The following is a 22629-nucleotide window of genomic DNA, read 5'->3' as shown; positions in this document are numbered from 1 at the left end:
TATATATTCGAAGTGTATATATTTCTTATTCTTTTATTTTTATTATATATCATATGTTATTTTTCCTTTGCTTCAGATAAGTAAATTATTATTGTTATTATTCCATAATTTGTTTCAAGTGACCTTGATTGAATATGAATGTTTTTTGAAAATAGCCTCTTTTTATTATTAAAATAGGAATAATATTTGCATGCATAATTAACACTATTTCTTCCAAACTCTAATTATAAAATTAAATTGATTTTCTTAGCAGTCGTCTTCTTCATGTAATACCAATATATAGTGTTAGTATGCAATCATTGAAAATGTTTCTCTCACAAAATAGTGAACCCAGAACTTGTGTAAGATTTAGAGCCACTTTATTTTAAGACAATTTTTCCTTAACCAACATAAATACATTATGTATTTTTAACATAAACTGAAGCTTCTTTAGTTTTACCAAGCAGAATTAATGAGCATTATTTTTACACAACAAATTTATATCATCAAAACAAAACAATGTTTGGTTGATTTTTAATTTTTTTTTGCAAGTATTACTCAAAAACAAACTTCACAAGAATATTTATATGGGTTTATCACTTCCAAATAAATAATAACAATAAAAAGATATCCCCATGAGTTTTAACAATGTAAAAGAACCCTTCACCCCCTCTTTTTCCAAGGAATTTTTTGAGGAGGGACATTATCTTTGTTTGGTAGCATTTCATTTTTTCAAGGCTGTGTTCTTACAAATAGGACACACATTCTTCAGCATTAGCCACTGCTTTATGCAACTACTATGGAATTCATGTCCACAATCCAATATGCCCATGTAATCTCCACTTGTGTATTCCTCCTTATAAACGTAAAAGAAACACGACGAGATTTATTCAACAATCCTTCTCATGCTCACATAAATCAACAAATTATAGTGTAAAACTATTAGAAAGAGTCTCACCCGACATATACAGCAAGGCTCCGTATTCGACGATGACCCTCCATAGACTGGCTCATGCTTTCGCTCTTTCATACGTCCCAAAATGGTTTCTTCACTCAATCCGGTGTTCACATTTCCTATACGTTCTTCCAATGCCAATAATTCCTAAGTAATGCAAAGTACAATATGAGAAATCTATTACAATATTTAGTGATAGCCAGTGGCGGATCCAGGATTTAAAGGTTGTGGGTGCTCACTTCCAGTTGTAAAATTCGCTGGAAAAAATTTAAAAAAAGAAATGCTACTGGCGGGATTCGAACCCTCGCCAGTGGCTTCGCGCGCCTCTTATTGCAAAGGTTTAAACCCGCTCACCCACAGCTGCTTTTGTTCTATGGGTGCTCATTTAAATTATAATAACATATGTATCATATATTTTCTATATATATATACAAAAAATTTCGGAAATCAATGGGTGCTCGAGCACCCGCGTCTGACTTACTGGGTCCGCCCCTGGTGATAGCAAAACACAACCATATTTACCTCGTACGACATGTTATCAACGTCGAGCCTCATGCCTCTATGTCTATCATGCAACTCCGCGACGCCGTTGACAAATGGATCAAGCATCATATAATCCTGCCAAAAATTTAAAAAAAATAAATGAACCATGGTGTCTACCAAGGAACCAACATTCCATAAGCTTTAACAACCATGTAATGAGGAGATAAGTCTAGATTAAGTGAACTTCCGGCTAACAAGTGATCCAGATGTGAAACCAGCTAAATCCAGTCAGATGCAATTAGGTTTCAACATCAAAAGACAAATAACTGGCCACTAAGAACTTAAAACACCATTGGATGTAAAAATAAAAAAATAAGCACCTTTAGTAGGATAATTTTAAGAAAAAACTAAAATAAAGGCTAAAAATAAGGATATTGCATCATTGAGAAACTGCTGAGAAATTTTTTCATCGAAATTACCTATGCAAGTTGACGAACGCCTACAACTGTGGGAGTGATTCTAGTCAGGGAAGGCCAAGACAGCGCAGCGTGCCTAAGGCTTGCGCTAGGCGCTCACCATTTGGCTGAGTCATATCGCATCTTGCTGGTAATGAATTGATTCCTGAATCTTTGCTTGGTTTAGGCACGTAAGTGTTAATAAGCTCCTTAAGTCTTTCATTAATGTAAGCATAGGTAACCTTATATTTCACCTCATTAAAAATAAGAAAAGAGAAAAAGCAAAGGTAACCAGATCCATTACTGGCTAGATCAGCATCTGAACAAATACCATTAACCAAATTCTGACAAATATTTATAAGGCACGGCTTACAAGCATCAACAACCAAACTCTGACAAACATTTTTCACACAAACAACCTAATTGGCAGTCTAGTAAAAATGTCACTTGTCGAAAATAAGAGAATATAGGTAATTTGTTTTCCTTCCAGATTTCTATGGCTGGACAAGTCACTATTCTGGCCATATTTCTACCCCTAAAGCTTATGGAGCAAAGATTACAAGTAAAAGTAATTATGTGTATAACTTTTCGCAGGCCAGCAAATCAATAGATATTTCATGCATCAGAGTGTGCAGATCATTCATGCAAAGTACACATGTCAACTAAATGAATTAACATTCATTGGGATATCACAAGGATCAAAACAAAACCTCGGATCGCCTGTTCTCGCCCCTCTGCATGGCATGCAGGACTTGACGAATCTGTTGAATGCAAGCAGCAACGTTTCGTAAGTAATTAGAAATTTAATGGTAGGTCAAAAGTATCTCAAAAGAAAGGGATGAAGCAACATAAAAACAGCTGCATTTATTTAAAAGGTGAACTTGACAGAACAAAAATCGAGGACAAACTGAAGATCAAGCTACACCCAATTAGTGGAAAAAGTGAAACTATAAAGTATCAGATTCTGTAAAGATTAAGGTTAAAATTGTAGGTGCTACAGTTCACATTCATTTAGAAAATTCACATTCATTCCAAGTTCCAAGTTGTGGGCAACACAGCTGTAGAATACACAGATATCTGCGAGAAGTGATCATGTATTAGCCTTGTTATTATTTAATACCTTGTTTGGTAGTGGTTTCCACATATTTATCTATTAAGTATACATCCTATTCGGTATTATAGGGTGTATCATTAATACATAGAAACCCATGGCATAAGCAATACCAGGGTTATTAAAACATGGATAAGCATGGTTAACCTTGAACATACCAAACCAAAGTGGATAAGACATAATCCCCGCATAACTAATCTCGGCATTACTAATACACCCTATTCAGTAGCACTATTCTTATAAATCCTACTAAACATCCTCTTAAGAAAATTGCAATCCTTAACCAATCCAGAAGCTATACTCACATGCTAATTGTCATAAGAACTATAATTAGGCATGTGCTTCTGTACACATGTGATACCAATACTTGAAACACTAATCTTAAACTAAATACTAACCAAATAAACAACTAATGCAACAGTCTTCATAGCACCACAGATGTGCAAGTAAGAAAAAAGGGGAAACACGAATAAGTAGATGAAAGGAAGACAAAATAGTAATACAAGAACAAATATTTATACGTTCAACAAGCCAGATACAAGATGAGAACAGTTGAAAAACATTGAAGGACAAACCAAAGTACAACAGTTCTAATACTATCTCATACACAAACCTCCTGTACCATTCTGTGGCGGCCCTCGATATCAGAAACTAAACCATGCCATCCATCCACATCATTACTTGGGAAATCGGCCATCAAAGATGATATAAGGTGGCTTCGATGATTACGACGGCTACTAGATCCCTGGCTACTAGATCGCAATGATATCTCTGCCGCCTCCACAGGAGAAGCAGCTGAAGATAGCAGCGGAAAATGACCTCTCTGACTTCCAGACTCGGACTCAACAGTTGGGAGCAGAGTCCAAGGAGAAATTTCAGAAGAACTACGAGTACTACTGCTTGCTAAGTTTTGATCAGGTGTCCATGCAGTAGGAAAAGTTTGCATACTTGGCCCACTGCTGAGTGCAGAACTAGAAGGCGTATTTCTGGAATAGCTTCCATATGAAGTGGCTAAACTCCAATTAGTGGTATCCTGTACAATATTTCCAGTCCCAGGAACAGGAACAAATGGAAGAGGTTCCCCATTATTTCTTAATGAGCTCCCGAAGTTAGCATCATCTTGTAATGCAGCATATCTATCAGCAGAAACCACATTTGAACTTGACGAACTACCACCTCGTGAATTAGAAGATATATTCCAAGGAACTGGACTCAAACCACTTGGAACACCAGAAATGTGCATTATGCCAGAATGGCTTCCTGAGTTACCTGCATTCATTGGCTGTGAAATTGGTTGTCTGGGGTCCAAATAATTAGATTCTGAAATAGGTCGAGGCATTACAAGAGTAGAGCCAACACTAGAATGCCCTAAATCTGTCCCAAGATTCCGTCCACTACCAGAATTTCTGGCAGAGGTTTCTGCAACTCCACTAGCACCCCCTCTTGTACCAACCATATTTCTTGGATAAAGGTTTTCCAAGTGATAAGTATTCTGCACACTTGCAGAGGCTGGTGATATGTTTAAGTTGCTGGAAGCATCATATTGACTTGGAAAATTGTGTGCTATAATGTTTACAGGTTGTGTATTGGAGCTTGAACTTCTACCACAAGACTGCCCAGAACTGCCTTCAAGGACCTTGCGCTTGCAGGATATACCCCGACTACCCATGGAAGAACCTGATATATCAGGGGACCTGGTCCAATAACTAGAACTACCTGAAGAAGTACCAGCATTGTAAGAGACACCAGAAACAGGACGCTCCGCTTCCCATCTGCTGCTGGAAGTGTAGACAGTTGGAGATACACTTGGTCTCATAACGAGCCGAGTGTCACCATTATTGTATATGCCACTTAAGTTGCCATTTGCAGGACTCTGGGCCGAGGCAAGATTTGGTAAAACTGGATGGCTGCCAATCAGATGACTTCCAGCATATCCACTTGTTGAACTCTCACGATGGAGGACAGTGGATGGTCCAAATCGCCTTTCTTCTGACTTTGGATTAGTCAGGACATGATTACTTGATGAAGAAGGCCAATCATGTCCTATTTTCAAATGACTACCATGTCCAATCTCATGAAAATTGGCACTGGAGCTCGACTCACCTCTATCCCGTGCACTGCAGTTCTGTGTTGTATAACTAATACCATTAGCACGTCTACAATTTTCTCTAGCAGGAGAAAGCATGGAATTCGATAATCGATCCTCCACTGGATTTAGAAAGTTATTCCAAGGGGCTGTCGGATCTCCAGAAGCATTACTTGAAACAGATCCCTGATTAAGATCGGTAGTTTCTGGAAAGGAATCTAGTATGCTTCTGTTCCCTTGCATCTTGGCCAATTATGGCAAATCAAAGCCTTGAATGCACTAGTGAGGAAATTCTGTCAAAGAACAAAATCAACAATAGTTGATATCTTGAAAAGGTTAAAGGAGAAAATTGAAAATATAATAAAACTTAAATGGTTATATAACTTCTGTTGCACTAAGATAGTATTTTCAGCAGCGTATAGAATCAGTTCACAGCAATCATAAGTCAAGCAAAAGCTAAAAGACAAAATTGGTAAAGCAACTGTTAATTTTAGCTGAAGGCTTTCAGTCTCCATCAGAATAACCAACGCACCTCACGCAGGGCGGTAACACAAGGAAACTCTCTTATAGGGTGAACATTTGAAGGATGTTTTAACAATTCTGATTATGCTTAATTGCCAGCTCATCAGTTGATCTAGATTTCAGCTTATTTATTTAAGTTTTTAGACAGATAATTTGGTGTATTCTTGTAGTGGTTCCACAGAGAACTTCTTTAATAGGTTTTTAGGTACGTTAATTGCTTCCTAGATTATTGTTGAGTCCTAATTGTCTTAGGAAGCAAGAGCAAGCTCGTTTCTATGTTGAAGTAGTTCTATTTGTAGGTAAGAACAATTTTTTCAGTCTACAAATTACTCTTTTACTGTTCTTATTAAGCAGAGCTTATTTATGAGAATTGTTTGTTAGTTTCAAAGCCAGCTTTATAGCTATTTTGGTTCTTTTGTAGCCTTACATTGGGAGGTTTAACCATAAGGAATTATATATCTTATCCTTGACAAGTTTTACCTATAATTAGTTCTAGGTGGGTCCAAGACTCCTTCATTTCCTCTCCCCATCTTCTTCTTTTTTATCATTTTTCTCCCAGTAGGTACAGTCCAGGTGCTACTTCCAATCTGCATTTGAACCAGTCTCATCTTTCTCCCTACATTTATCTTTTACCTTCACAAAAACAGCAGCAGTACTCTGGTTGTTAAATCCTCAGAGAGAAACATGAAAATTTTCTTAACTAAACCACAACAACCAGTAATTTTAGTTCCAACGGGGCCATCCTACTGGCCCCCAGTTATAATTAACAGCCATTAGCAATAAGTTTCAATATGGCATTGAACACAACAACTAGAAACTTTATAAGTAGAACCCATGTTCATCAACTAATGATGAAATAAGGCTACATGGAATGATATGAAATCTGCAGATCAATAATGTAACAAGGCAACTACAATAATCAGCAGCATGAGAAAACATCTTTCCTTAGTCACATAGCTTACCTGAGAAATTGTTAAGTTACTTCAAATTTTTAGTTTGTTCACAAATGAACACAATTTTTTATTTTGTTAGCAATTGAACACAAGTTCTCACTAATCAAATGAAATTACCTTTTGATACTCCACCAAAATATTAGGCTGTCAAAAGTTGCTTCAGACAGTTGGAATTTTCTCAAACATAATACTTACAACCATTTAATTGCTTGGTTCTGCAGCTTGATTGGTAAGCATGGAGCTGTGACAATGATTCTACCTAAAAATTTCTTGAGGACCTAGACAAAAACAATTTATACATGAGTTACTCATAATGCTTACCATGCCACATGAATAGTGCCAGAGTGAGATAACAAAAGATAAAATAAATCTTGTGTATCCCATCAGCGTTGTGGAAAAAAAAATGGTTCCATTCCACCACCAAATACACGTACATTTGCTAGAAGAGCCAAATTTTCCCAAGTACGAAAGACCAACTTAAACTTAGACAACTGAACAAACACAAATGGGAGAGTATGCCTAGTTCGAAATAATAATCTTGTGAAGGCTATTGATTCTAACAAGAATCCATGGCTAAAGCTCAGTTGGAGCTCAACAACATGCAGAGAGAATGCAGATCGATTGGAAGAGAGAAAATATCTTCATTAAGCTTCAATGTCACACAATACATCACTTATATACAATTCACTAACTAACAACTTTGTAACTAACTTGTAACTAACTTGTAACAAACTTGTAACTAATTTTTCCTAACTATAATCTAGTATGTAATCCTCACCATAATATACTATACACTTCAATATGCTTTCAATGTACATCAATACATTTGTTTAACTCTTTTACACCCTCCCTCAAGCTAGGAACTATGAAGATGTTTTTCATTCCTAGCTTGGATACAAGATGTATATGAGAATCTCGTCCAAGTGCCTTAGTGAATATGTCTGCAGGCTGTTCAGATGATGTCAAGTGTGTTGTAATAACCAATCCTTCTTGTATCTTTTCCCTCACGAAATGGCAGTCTATATCTATGTGTTTTGTTCTCTCATGGAACACTGGATTAGCTGCTATTTGAATCGCAGAAGTACTGTCTGAGTGCAATGGCACAGGAAGATTGATTTTGACTCCAAGTTCATCAAATAAACCAACAATCCAAACAATCTCAGCAACTGTAGATGCCATAGCTCTATATTCTGCCTCTGCTGAACTTCTAGACACTGTCACTTGTTTCTTAGATTTCCAAGATATAGGTGAACCTCCATACTGTACTAAGTATCCTGTAATTGATCTTCTACTGTTAATGCATGCACCCCAATCTGCATCACAGAATACGTGTAAATCATTTCCCCCTGTTGATGCCATCAAAATACCAAGTCCTGGTTCTGATTTCACATATCTAACTAGTCGCATTGCAGCCTCCATATGTGAAGTCTTTGGAGAATGCATAAATTGACTCAAGCACTGCACAGCAAATGATATATCAGGTCTAGTAGTTGTGAGATACAACAACCTCCCAATTAACCTTTGATATCCTGTAGGATCTTTTAATATTTCATCAGGACATGTAGATGACATGTTAGTATCAAATTCAACTGTAGTTAGTTTTTGATTCACTTCCATTGGAGTTGAGACTGGTTTGGCACCTGCCAATCCCATGTCTGATATAAGTTCTAAAGCATACTTCCTTTGATGTATTAGAATTCCAGCATCACTCCTAGCAAATTCCAGTCCAAGAAAGTATCTTAGTTCTCCCAAATCCTTGATCTTGAAAGCTTGTTGTAACATCTCCTTAGTTTGTTGAATCATCACTGGATCATTTCCTGTCAATAACAGATCATCTACATATATAAGAACTATCATTATCTTGTCTTGTTTTCTCTTTGTGAACAAAGAATAATCTCTTGTGCTTTGATGAAATCCAGATTCAATCAAGGTATGTGTAAGCTTGATATTCCACTGCCTTGATGCTTGTTTCAGGCCATAGAGTGACTTCAACAATTTACATACTTGATTGTTTCCAGTGCTGTTGTTGTGCTTTCTACTAAATCCTTGAGGCAATGTCATATATACCTCTTCATAAAGATCTCCTTGTAGAAAAGCATTGTACACATCCATTTGATGAATGTGCCAATGATTAGCAGCTGCAATTGAAATAACAGACCTTACAGTGGCCATTTTGACCACTGGTGAGAATGTCTCTTGGTAGTCAAAACCTTCCTTTTGATTATAACCTTTAGCCACCAATCGTGCCTTGAATCTTTCCACACTACCATCTGAATTATACTTCACCTTATAAACCCATCTACAGCCAATGGCCTTCTTGTTCTTTGGCAAGTCTACTAATTCCCAAGTCTGATTATCTTCTAGAGCTTTTGTTTCATTTTGCATTGCATCCACCCATCTAGCATCTTGTCTAGCTTCTTCATAAGTAGCTGGCTCACTTTCAACTGAGAACTTTGAAATGAAACTTTGATATTTGTTGGACAATCCAGAATAATCTAGTACTGAAGTTATTGAATACAAACATCTGTTAGTCCCACTTGTAGTAATGTAATCCTTATGCCAGATTGGAGGTTTAACATTCCTAGCAGACTTTCTTATTGGAGGAACATCCTGATGAAGTGACATTTGTGGAGCAACATTATCTGAACAAGACATTTGTGGAGCAACATTATCTGAACTAGGATGAGATATAGTGGATTGTGGCACCATAGTGATCAACTCATCATAATTGAACAAGTCTGTATTGAAAATAGGATCAGATGATGATGTAGAATTGTCTTTGAAAGGAAACACAGACTCAACAAAGACTACATCCCTATTAACAAAGAATGTTTTGCTCTCCAAATTGTATAGTTTGTAGCCCTTTTGTGTAGTCTCATACCCCACTAAGACAGATTTTATGGCCCTAGGACTAAACTTGTCTTGCTTAGTAAGATTAGTAGCAAAACATAAGCAGCCTATCACTCTTAAATGATCAAATGAAGGAGGTTTATTGTATAGTTTCTCAAAAGATGATACACCATTCAAACTAGTAGAAGGCACTCTGTTGATCACATACACTGCAGCTTGAACACATAAACCCCAAAATCTATCTGGAAAACCAGCCTGAAACTTAATAGCTCTTGCTGTCTCTAGAATATGTCTATGTTTTCTTTCCACTACACCATTCTATTGAGGTGTATATGGACAAGAGCTTTCATGGATAGCACCATGTAACTTGAGAAGTTCATTGCAATTAGAATTAAAAAACTCAGAACCATTATCTGTCCTTATCTTCTGAATCTTTTTGCCAAACTGAGTTTCAACTTCTGTAAAGAAATGCCTTAACAAACTAACAACATCTGATTTCAATCTCATTAGAAAAGTCCATGTCCATCTTGAATAGTCATCAACAATAGTAAGAAAATACCTCATACCATCAAAAGTTTCAACTTTATATGGTCCCCAAACATCCAAATGAACCAGCTGGAAAATATTTGTTGATCTACTATTGCTGTTAGGAAAAGGCAGCCTAGTTTGTCTAGCAAGTGGACAAATTTCACAATCATGCAGTGCAAATTTACTACCAAACCTACTGAAACTGGGAATCTTTCTGATTACATTCATAGGTACATGACATAGTCTTTGATGCCAAACAGTAGCTTCATCTTCAATGTCTTGCACTGCTGTTAAACATTTCTGAGGCATATCTGCTACTTGTGTATCCACCATGTATAAACCATCTCTTTCTTTACCAGTCACCCTCACCTTCCCAGATGAGAGATCCTGAAAAACACAGTAATGAGGGAAGAAGGTGACACAGCAATTCAAATCTTTAGTCACTTTTGAAACAGACATAAGATTGAACTTGAAGTCTGGAATACACAACACTTGTCTAAGCATATCACCTTTTCCTATGGGACAATTTCCAATGTGAGAAACCTTTGTAGAATCTCCTGTAGGTAACTGAACACTACCTGCATTTTCTATCAGTCTTTCACAATGTAAATACTTAGCATCATTTATCATATGATGTGTAGCACCAGTATCAACTACCCACTGTAATGAATCATCCTTAGATAAGTAAGAGTTACCTGCCATATTAGCCACACAATGTGTATCACCAACTGTTGTTTGATTCAACATTTGAATGAGTTTCTGATGTTGTTGTGGTGTAAACATTGGCATTGGCATCATCCCAGATTCTACAACTGAATGAGATTCTTTTTGAGCAGGTTGTGGAGCATGATGATGGACAGATGATTCCTCATAGATTGAGTTCCCTGCAACAACTGTGTCTCTCTTTCCTTTGAACTCTGTAGGATATCCAATAAGTTTGAAACAATCCAGCTTTACATGACCAGTTTTGTGACAATGATCACACTTCAGTAGTTTGTTACAATCACTTCTCATATGACCCTTTATGTGACAATAATCACAGAAAGCATTAGGATTGTATGGCTTCTTATTCCTAGAATTAGATCTCGATGTATACATTGCTGTAGGATTTAAACTTTCTGGCATTGACCTACTTAAATTTGCTGCTAGTTTTTGACTTTCATCTTGACTTATCATGGCATAAACCTGATTAATGCTAGGAAGTTGATGCATCAACAGAATTTGACTACGAGCCTGAGCATAACCATCATTAAGTCCCATAAGAAACTGCAACATTCTCTGATATTGAAGATGCTCAAAAAACTCTTTAGATTTAGGACAATTACAAGCTGGTGGTGGCATGATGCTATCATATTCATCCCAAAGATCTTTGAGTCTTGAGTAGTACACTGAGATAGAAGACACACCTTGAACAAGTGTGAAGATCTCCTTATGTAACTGACGAGAACTGTTGATCTTGTTGAATCTTTCTTTTAGATCTCCCCAAATCAAATGTGTATCTGAACAGAAAAGAACACCACTGTGTAGATCTTTACTCACATTACACAGAATCCATGAAACAATAATGGCATTACATCGATCCCACAGTTGAGCTAAGCTCCCTGAAAACTGATCACGTTTCACTGTTCCATCTATGAATCCTACTTTGTTTTTTCCAAGCAGAGCCAACTGCATTGCTTTGCTCCACAAAGTGTAGTTATCCGTTCCTGTGAGCATTATTCCTATGTTGAGTGAGCCAGGTGCATCAGATGGATGCAAGTACAAAGGATGAAGATGATCAATGGTCGTGGATGCCATTGATGTTCCTGTGATTTCCCCTGCTGAATCTCCAGTAGAAACCATCGAATTAACAATTTGATTCTTCTTGTTTACAGAACCAGTAGCTCTGATACCATGTGAAGGATATTGATTCTAACAAGAATCCATGGCTAAAGCTCAGTTGGAGCTCAACAACATGCAGAGAGAATGCAGATCGATTGGAAGAGAGAAAATATCTTCATTAAGCTTCAATGTCACACAATACATCACTTATATACAATTCACTAACTAACAACTTTGTAACTAACTTGTAACTAACTTGTAACAAACTTGTAACTAATTTTTCCTAACTATAATCTAGTATGTAATCCTCACCATAATATACTATACACTTCAATATGCTTTCAATGTACATCAATACATTTGTTTAACTCTTTTACAAATCTTTACCCCCAAGCTATAACTTAGAACCGTTGAATAGAATAGAGTCATAGACTAAAAAGAGAACCATGCTTTCGACCTTCGTTGGCAAAGGTGATTAAGAAAGGTTAACTTATTGTGCATGTTTAACACAGACTTTTCTTTTCTTTCCCCACAAAAGAATACTTTTTCAATAAATACCAAAAAAACAGTAAGAATAAAGTTAACAATAATTAAATAACAGTAATGAGGCAATGCCACTTCCTTACTACTTTTTGGACAAAATCATTGTACAAATTAAAGCAGTTTACAAGAAAATAATGCACTTGATTCACATCTTGATGCATGGCTGACACATCCTCCCCAAGCAAAAGTGGAACCACTTATATATAAAAAGTACTTAGGGGGCGTTTATTATGAGAGACAAGGAATAATAATCCCAGATTATTTTATCCCGTGTTTGGTTAAGGTATGTGTATTTGTCAGTCTCGTGATTATTTATCTCACCATTTGTATCACAATGTAGAAACAATTTATCCCATATAATATATGGTGAAATCACTTGGTCTTATTAATTACATAAACAACAATTCAGGTTCAACATTCTTCATTCTATAACAACTGAAAACTCGATATCTCATGCCTTATATAGAAAAAACATTATTATGCTGATAAAAGATTAATTTCAAGAAGTACCAACTGTAATCCACACATAAAATTTTCACAAAATAGTAGACATCCTAATAGTCAGTAATACAGCAACAAGAACAAATACACCTTGGTCCCAAACAAGTCAATGGACATGTTTATCCAATAAATTCATTGCCAAAAAAAAAAAAACAAGTAAAAGGGTGTTATCGTCAGTAACAATTATTCTTCAAGAAAAATAGATGGCAAAAAGCTGAAATTCTTTAGTAAAGAGAGAGAAAATTAATGGGTCGATCAAAATACCTGAGAATCAGATGAATTTTCTGTCATTTATATGTTTTGGGGGTTGTGGGCTTTGCTTTTTCTGTATTAGAAAAACACTAAATCTCCATTGAAGATAAGATTTCGTTGTTGGTGCAGGGAAATTGAGTTTCTTCTTCTATGAATGAACAATTAACTTCTCATAAATGTACTACTCCCATTTAATTTGTTTCACTAGCCCACCCCTTCTGGTTAGACCGGCATTTTAAAATTGAATCGAAATTAATAATTTGAATTAAAAAAAAAAGTTATTACTCTACTAATAAGTTATGATATAGTAATTTTAATAATGATATCGACTTTTTTAAATTTTAAGTAATTAATTTTTTTGAAAAATATTTTAATAAAATTTGATAGTAAATTAATAAATTATATTTATATCATTAGATATATAAAGTTCATGACTTAAGTTATAAGAGCATGTTTGAATTGACTTATTTTAGGTGTTTTTAAATCGAAATTATTTTTAAATAGTTTTATAGTGTTGAGATAAAATTAAGAAAGTGCTTAAGGCTTTTTGAATTATAATTCATAACTGATATATTTTATATTTTAACGGTTTATTTAAGTCAGACACTCGATAATGATAACTCAAACTAATAAATTTCAATATTGGATTGAATAGATCGATATGCACAGCTACTCGTAACACTATTTATTTATGTTACTAATAAATTGACTAGAGTTTGTAAGTCGGTTTAAATAGCTTTAAAATAATCACTTTATGAGTGAAAATTATGAATTTACTATCGCTGGAAATCAGAGTTATGTAGGGGTGGGCATTTGGTATTCTGTTTGGGATTTTCTAGTGCAGGTTTAGTATTTCAATAACTGATAGTTAAAAATAGATATCAAATATCAAAATTTTAAATTTCGATTCGATAATTAGTTAATTGGTAAATTAAGTTTTGGGTAGGTATATTATTTTGTTACACTTGTATTAGAGTTATAGCTGACTGTATAGTAAAGTTAATGCTATTAATGCAATCATTTTTATTTTTAATGTGGATGCACGATATAATAGAATATCAATAAGAGACATCAACAAAAATAAAGGCACAATACATAAATTTGTCCTTTAACTTGGCTTCGAATCACATTTATGTCCTCAACTTTGAGTGTGCACAAGTAGACACTTAAACTTGTATAAAGTTGAACAAATAGACACACATGTCATTTTATGTCCTACGTGATGTCCAACGTGTATTTTGCCATGTAGGACTCATGTGTTTATTTATTTAAAAGTTGGATAGTTAAAGTGTCCGTTTGTGCATTATGAAAGTTGGAGGTCAAAGTTAAAATTTGAAGCCAAGTTTAGAGTCCAATATATGTATTATGCCAAAAATAAATTGATACAACTAGACATATATTTCGGTTGTTTATGTTTATTCTTTAACTTTCACTTCGGATTGTACTAATGAGTAATACACATGTTGATATATTACCTTCATTAACTAAATAATTCGATATTTGGAAAATACCGAATATCAAATGATAGTAATGTCTCGTACCAAACTAAAACTCGAATACCTGAGTTCTAAATTTTACTCATAGATACCATATCGAATACCCAATTATCCAATACCCAATAACCAAAAAAAAAAATTGGTTATGTTCAATTTGGTAATTCAGTTTTCGGTATTTCACCTAACACTAGAGTTACGGGACAACTTTTTTTTGAGTTCCACTATATATCTTTTCTTGAAATTCCAACATAATATGCTAAAATTCAAAATTGAAATTTAATTTAAGCTTGCATTCGGACATACGAAAAAAATTATGATTTCAAATCAATATTTGGACATGTAATTTGAAATTTCAAATTCTCCCAAAAAAAACATGAAATAATTTCAAATCATGATTTTTAATTATTTTTAAAAATGTAAAACTTTGAAGTATAAAAAAAGAATAAAAAAAAGACACCTCAAATTAAATTTTGCAAGAAAAAATGCATACTCAACTTAAAGAAATTATGTATATCATATAAAAGGATTATATCAAAAAATAATTAGGTATTGCCACCGTTGAGTTTGATTCATTTGTTGTTGATTTTCTGAGTGATTTCTTGCAAATTTTTATGCTTGCGTTTGTTGTTTCTCTTCGCATTTTTCCCTTAACATATTCTATGTCTTTTTAGCTTCAATTGTTTTGAAGAGGCATATTTTCGATGCAAAAATTAACGTTAAACACAATTATGATCAAGTAGGTAGAAAAAAAATATTCAAAGTCATTTTCAATATGTTACCGACCATTTTTCATTTTTAAAATAATTAATTTCCCCAAATACTCAGCATTAAATCGTGTTATCTAAAAGTATAATTTATCTTAAGAAACACCTATATATGTGTACGAGTTGCAAAACAAAAGAAAAAGGCTCAAGTATTTGAATGAATAATGAATGATTGAAGGAATTGACAAATACCACCAAAACTAAACACATTGTTTAGTTAAAAGAAAAAACTTGTGAAGTATTACTCAAAACAAACATCATAACAAGATTTCTATGGATTTACCACTTCAAAATAAATAAACATCCCATGAGTTGTAACAAGAATTCTTTTGTTTGGGAATTGGATGAGGGGAAAATTATCTTTGTTCATTTTTTTAAGGCTGTATTCTTACAAATAGGACACACATTCTTCAGCATTAGCCACTGCTTTATGCAACTACTATGGAATTCATGTCCACAATCCAATATGCCCATGTAATCTCCACCTGTGTATTCCTCCTGATAAACGTAAAAGAAACACGACGAGATTTATTCAACAATCCTTCTCATGCTGACATGTATCAACAAACTATAGTGCAAAAACATTAGAAAGAGTCTCACCCGACAGATACAGCAAGGCTCCATATTTGACGATGACCCTCCAGATATTGAATCATGCTTTCGCTGTCTCATACGTTTCAAAATGGTTCCTTCACTCAATCCGGTGTTCACATTTCCTATACGTTCTTCCAATGCTAATAATTCCTAAGTAATGCAAGGAGAAGAGATAATAGGTGAACGGAACCCTTCACAATTTGAACAGGAAAAAAAAAACCTCTCTGGTGCGTAATTTCCAGATCTTTTATTTATAAGAATGAAAAAAATCTCTTGAAATCAAGATATAAAACTAAAAAATGAATTTGTAAAGGGGTTACAATATGAGAAATCTATTACGAAACTTAGTGATATCAAACCACAACCGTAATTACCTCATACGACATGTTATCAACATCGAGCCTCATGCCTCTATGTGTATCATGAATTTCTGCAGCGCCGTTGAGAAATGAATCAAGCATCATATAATCCTGCCAATAAAATATAATAAAATGAACCGCTGGTGTCTACTAAGGACCCAAAATTCCATTAGCTTTAACAACCATATAATGAGATAAGTCTAGATTAAGTGAGCTTCCTTCCTGCTAACAAGGGATCAAGATGTGAAGGCTTTAGAATCCAGTCAGATGCAATTAGGTTTCATCATCTAAAAAACTATAACAGGCCACTAAGAACTAAAAAAATCTGGATAGGATGGAAAATAAAAATAAAATACAGCTTAGTAAGGATAATATTAAGCAAAAACTAAGAGGAAGGCTAAAAATAAGGGTATTGCACCATTGAAAAACTGCTGAGAAATATTTTTCATTGAAACCACCTATGCAAGTTAACGAACGAATACAGGTGTGGGAGCAATCCTATTCAGGGACGCTAGGTGCTCACCTTTTTGGCTGAGCCGTATCATATCTTGCTGCTAATGGATTGATTCTGGAATCTTTGCATGGTTTAGGCACGTAAGTGTTAATAGGCTTCTTAAGGCTTATTTCACCTTATATTTCACCTCATTGAAAAGAAGAAAAGAGAAGAAAGATAGGGAACAAGCCTCATCAACCAAATTCTGGACAAACATCTCTCTTACTCAAGCTTGTGGAGCACGGTTTACAAGCATCATCAACCAAATTCTGACAAATATTTTTCACCCAAACAACCTAATTGGCATTCTAGTAAAAATATCACTCGTCGTCGAAAATAACAGAACTTAGGTAATTTGTTTTCCATACAGATTTCTATGGCTGGACATGTTACACTTCTGGCCATATGTCTACCCCTTCAGCTTATGGAGCAAAGATAACAAGTAAAAGTAATTATGTTTATAACATTTCACAGCTCAGCAAATTGATAGAAACTTCATCCATCACGGTGTTCAGATCACGAACTACACATTATTCATACAAAGTACATGCATAAACAAGCTGAACATTCATTAGGGTATCATAAGGATGAAAATAAAACCTCAGATTGCCTGTTCTCGCCTCTCCGCATGGAATGTAGGACATGACGAATCTGTTGAATGCAAGCAGCAAAATTTCGTAAGTAATGAGAAAATTAACCGTAGATCAAAAGTATCTCAAAAGAACGGCATGAAGCAACATAAAACCAGCTGCATTTATTTAAAAAGTGAACTTGACACAACCAAAATCCAGGACAACTGAAGATCATGCTACACCCAATTACTAGAAAGAGTGAAACCATAAAGTACCAGCTCCTGAAAATATTAAAGTAAAAAGTATACGTGCTTCGATTGATATTCACTGAGACTTAACATTCATTCTACGTTCCAAGTTGTGGGCAACACAGCTCTAGAAATAATCCCAACAAAACTATTCTCAGCATTAGAAATACACCATATTCACCACGATCATAAAAAGAAAAAAAAGCATATTCAGTACTATTCTTGAACATCCTAACAAACGACCCCTTAAGCAAATTATAGTTTTAAACTCATCCAGAAGGTATACTCCATGCTACTTGTCAAAACAACTACAAGGAGGCATGTGCTGCTGTTCATGTGTGATACTTATACTTGCACTTAAATGCTGGGCCAGTACATGATCCACTAATCCTGAACTAAATAGCAATCAAATGAACAACTAATGTAAACGTCTACATAGCATCACAAGATGAGCAACTAAGAAAAAAGGGCAACACGAATAGGTAGATGAAAGGAAGAAATCTTCAGGAAGACAAAATAATAATACAAGAAGAAATACTTATACTTTCCTCAGGCCATATACAAGATGAGGACAGTTGAAAACATTCATGGAAAAACCAAAGTACAACAGTTTTGATATTATTATAAAACACAAACCTCCCGTACCAGTCTGTGGTGACCCTCGATATCAGAAGCTAAACCACGCGATCCACCCACTTCATTACTTGGAAAATTGGTCATTAAAGATGATATTAGGTGGTTTCGATGATTACGTCGGCTACTAGATCCCTGGCTACTAGATCGCAATGATATCTCTGCCTCCTCCACGGGAGAAGCAGCTGATGATAGCAGGGAAAAATTACCTCTCTGACTTCCAAAGTCGGACTCAACAGGAGGTAGGAGAGTCCTAGGAGAAATTTCTGAAGAACTACGAGTACTACTGGTTGCTAAGTTCTGATAAGGTGTCCTTGCAGTAGTAGAAGTTTGCATACTTGACCCACGGCTGAGTGCAGAACTAGAAGGCATGTTTCTTGGATAACTTCCATTTGAAGTAGCTAAACTCCAATTAGTTGAATCCTGTACCATATTTCCAGTCTCAGGAGCTGGAACAACTGGAAGAGGTACCCTATTATTTCTTATTGAGCTCCAGAAGTTAGCTTCATCCTCACTATCAGGGGAAACCACATTTAGACTTGATGAACTACCACCTTGTGAATTAGGAGATACATTCCGGGGAACTGAATGCAAACCACCTGGAACACCAGAAACGTACATTAGGTCAGAATGGCTTCTTGAGTTACCTGCATTCATTGACTGTGAAATTGGTTGTCTGGATCCCAAATAATTAGATACTGAAATAGGTTGAGGAGTCACAAGAGTAGAACCAACACTAGAATGCCCTAAATTGGTCCTAGTTGACAGTAAACCAAATGTAACTGTATCATGAATCTCAAGATTTTGTCCACTCCCAGAATTTCTGGCAGAGGTTTCCGCAACTCCGCTAGCACTTAGAGGAGGAATTATGTCAGAGGCAGCCACTCTTGTACCAATCCTATTTCTTGAATAAAGATTTTCCAAGTGATAAATATTCTGCACGCTTGCAGAGGCTGGTGATATGTTTAAGCTGCTGGAAGCACCATGTTGACTTGGAAAATTGTGCGGTCTAATGTTCTCAGGTTGTGCATTGGAGCTTGAACTTCTACCACAAGACTGCCCAGAACTGCTTTCAAGGACCTTGCGCTTGCAGGATAAACCCCAACCTGTGGGAGAACCTGATATATCAGTAAACCCAGGCCAATATCTAGAACTACCTGAAGAAGTACCAGCATTGTAAGAGACACCAGAAGCAGGACGCTCCGCTTCCCGTCTGCTGCTAGAAGTGTAGACAGTTGAAGATACACTTGGTCTCATAACCAGCCGAGTGTCACCATTGTTGTATATGCCACTTAAGTTAGCATTTGCAGGACTGTGAGCCGAGGCCAGATTTGGTAAAATAGTAGGGCTGCCAATCAAATGATTTCCACCATAACCACTTGTTGAACTGTCAGGATAAAGGGCATTGGATGGTCCAAATCGCCTCTCTTCTGAATTTGAATTAGTCAGCACATGATCACTTGATGAAGACGGCCAAGCATGTCCAATGCCATGCAAATTGGCACTGGAGCTTGACTCGCCTTGATCCCGCGCACTGCAGTTCTGTGTGTTATAACTAATACCATCAGCACGTCTAAGACTTCCTCTAGCAGAAGAAAGCATGGAATTCGATAATCGACCCTCCATTGAATTTCGCAAGCTATCCCAAGAGGATGTCGGATCTCCAGAAGCATTACTTGAAGTAGATCCCTGATTAAGATCGACAGTTTCTGGAAAGGAATCTAGTATGCTTCTGTTCCTTTGCATCTTGGCCAATTATGACAAACCAAGGCCTTTAATGCACAAGTAAGGAAATTCTGTCAAAGAATTAAATTTTAAATAGTTGATATCTTGAAAAGGTTAAAGCATAATATCACTGGAGAAAAGTGAAAATATAAGATAACCTAAATTGGTTATATAACTTCTGATGCTCTAAGATAGTAATTTCAGCGGCGTATAGAACCAGTTCACAGCAATCACAAGTCGAGCAGAAGCTAAAAGACTCAATTGGTAAAGCATCTGCTAATATCGAGCTGCAGGCTTTCACAGTAACACAAATTACGCTAAAAGGATGCAAGAACAAGCATGTTCTATTAGTAGGTAAGAACAAGATTTTCAGTCTACAAATTACTCTTCTACTGTTCTTATTAAGTAGAAACTTATCTACAAGAATTGATTTTTAGTTTCAGAGCAAGCTTTATTGCTTCTTTGGTGCCTCTGCAGCCTTACCTAAGAAGGTTTAGTTTTAGTTCTAATGCCGTCATCCTTACGCAGGATTACTTTATCATGCTTTTGGATAGTATATGAGTATAATCTAGTCACAGGATTATTTATCTCACCACTTGTATCACAACAATGGGAACAAGTTATCTCATATAATCCCATCCCCCATACCAAACAACCCCCTTAAGGTCTTAATTACATAAACAACAATTCAGGTTCAACATTCTCCATTCTGTAACAACTGAACTCACACCTTATATAGCAAAAAATTATTATGCTGATAAAACATTAATTTCAAGAAGTACCGAATTGTAATCAACACATAAAATTTCCACAATTTAGTAGACATATCAAAATAGTCAGTAATACAAGAACAAGAACATATACGCCTAGTATCTCAACTCCATTGAATTGCAGATCCCAAATACCCAAAAAGAAAACTACCCAAATCCCCAAAAAAAATCAAGAAAATTAATGGGTCGATCAAAGATACCTGAGAATCAGATGATCGGTAAAGTGACGGAACTTTCTGCACTAAAAAACCCACAAGAATTAAAAAAACACTACATCAACTATTTGAAGAATAGAGAAGGAATGAAAAATTGGCAGAGAGAAAAATGGAGTTTCTTTCTATGTATAAGAACTGAGAGAACAATTAAGTTGCGATAAATGCATTATTTGTTTTTTTTTTTAAAATCGTCAAAAATAATGCATTATGTGTATTAGTTTGGTCAAAAAGAAATAATTAATTGTTATTTCAATGAGTCAAAGTGCTTTTTTTCCTAATAAATATTATATTATTTCTTTTCTTGAACACATTTTATTTCTACCAACAATATTACTTTTAAGGAATTTTATTCTTGTTTCTTTTTTAAGTTTAAATAATAAATAAATATCAAATAATATATTTTTTTCTTCTTAATTTCAATTTATTAATTAAAATATAATAATAATAATAATATGCAATTTTTAGACATACATTATTTATATTATCACTTTTAATATTTTATATCATATATTATTGAAGATACAATTAATATCAAAACTAGGATTGATTAATTATCTTTATATTTAAATTTCAAAAGTAGTGTTTTATTTAAAATAAATATCTTCCTCAAGTCAAACTCAAACTCTAACTTTTCCTCAACCTCTCGAAAGATTCAAAATTTACTGAAGAGACTCTCCATTAAAATGGATGCTCTATAATTTTTTCGCACACACATCAAATTTTTAGCCTTTGATTTTCTCAATCTCAAATCAGTTTCCAACAAATCCACCATTAAAAAGATTGACGGGAATGGTCTGGGTAGGAGGAGGTGGTGTGGTAGGAATGACATAAAAAATGAAAAATTTTAAAATTTGATATATTTTTTGTAATTAGAGGTACATGTGTCATACCGTGTTGATCGATTTGAGTTTTAAAATATCAAATCAAGCTAGTTGTATGAGAATTTTTAATTCTATAAATCAAATCAACCTAAATCAACAATAGTCAATTTTTTAACCTCAATTTTTCTTATTTTTTAAATAAAATCTTCGTACAAACATTTTTTGAGTGTGTTTTGAATATTTCTTTAGTCCTACTAAGATATAATTATTTAAAGTGTTTTTCAGAAAATAACATAAAATGTGAATGAGTAATAACTCTGAAATATTCAATAAAAACAATAATGAAATCACATTAAGAAAAATTATAAACTAATTAATCATGATTATAATGATCATCATATAAACGTACCAAGTCATGTTAATATAAGAATGACTACTAATAATTATATACATAATTATCAACAATCTTATATTTGTCATTATCAATTGCCTTTACTTGTCCCATTGATAACTTATTATCGGTGCTTAACTCTTAGTTTTTCCATAATCAATTTCACGTGTTTATAATTTAGTCGATTATTTGTGATTTGTAACTTAATCTATTGAATTAGTTTTATTGAATAATGTAAAGCTAATAATTACTTAAACACTGTTAGCATCATTTCATGTGGAGACGATAATTCTCTACATTATTTCTAATATGATAGATATATTTTAAAAAATATTTTATATTCGCCATGTCTCAAAAAAAAAGGAAGAAATTGCTTAAATTATAAACACCTTTTATTTTCAAATATATAATATTGTGGATTCAAATAATCAAGGAAAAAAAATATGAGCTCTTAATGAAAGGAAAAAAAATATTAATGAAAAATTAATATAAGTACGTACAAAATTAAT

The 22629-nt window shown here is 34.6% G+C and overlaps 2 protein-coding genes across 13 annotated transcripts; both read right to left on the bottom strand.

The window, feature by feature from the left end:
- Positions 1-506: 506 nt before the first annotated feature.
- LOC107004894 (E3 ubiquitin-protein ligase MBR2-like) lies at positions 507-13223 on the bottom strand. 10 transcript variants are annotated; one of them, XM_015203308.2, is made up of 8 exons: positions 13052-13220; positions 6662-6822; positions 6072-6224; positions 3597-5362; positions 2583-2633; positions 1457-1552; positions 938-1081; positions 507-835 (listed from the first exon to the last, which is right to left on the bottom strand). In XM_015203308.2, exons 4-8 carry the CDS (start codon positions 5310-5312, stop codon positions 704-706), a joined length of 2139 nt encoding a protein of 712 aa, XP_015058794.1. In that variant the 5' UTR covers positions 5313-5362; positions 6072-6224; positions 6662-6822; positions 13052-13220; the 3' UTR covers positions 507-703. The 10 variants fall into 10 exon arrangements, 6 of the variants coding, with proteins under 6 accessions (XP_015058794.1, XP_015058786.1, XP_015058801.1 ...); XM_015203300.2 differs by lacking the exon at positions 6072-6224; XM_015203315.2 differs by lacking the exon at positions 6072-6224 and having other exon boundaries at positions 3606-5362.
- Positions 13224-15511: 2288 nt separating this feature from the next.
- Positions 15512-21075, bottom strand: LOC107004874 (E3 ubiquitin-protein ligase MBR2-like). Of its 3 annotated transcripts, none has more exons than XM_015203272.2 (6): positions 20894-21075; positions 18202-19994; positions 17346-17396; positions 16268-16363; positions 15900-16043; positions 15512-15797 (listed from the first exon to the last, which is right to left on the bottom strand). In XM_015203272.2, the coding sequence occupies exons 2-6, from the start codon at positions 19942-19944 to the stop codon at positions 15666-15668; spliced, it is 2166 nt and encodes a 721-aa protein (XP_015058758.1). In that variant the 5' UTR covers positions 19945-19994; positions 20894-21075; the 3' UTR covers positions 15512-15665. The 3 variants fall into 3 exon arrangements, with proteins under 3 accessions (XP_015058758.1, XP_015058766.1, XP_015058774.1); XM_015203280.2 differs by having other exon boundaries at positions 18202-19970; XM_015203288.2 differs by having other exon boundaries at positions 18211-19994; positions 20894-21074.
- Positions 21076-22629: the final 1554 nt, after the last annotated feature.

Source organism: Solanum pennellii, chromosome 1, assembly GCF_001406875.1.
Source record: "Solanum pennellii chromosome 1, SPENNV200".
In the NCBI taxonomy this organism is placed as follows: domain Eukaryota; kingdom Viridiplantae; phylum Streptophyta; class Magnoliopsida; order Solanales; family Solanaceae; genus Solanum; species Solanum pennellii.
The sequence above is the reverse complement of the archived record's forward strand: the minus strand, read 5'-3'. Positions and strand labels throughout refer to the sequence as shown.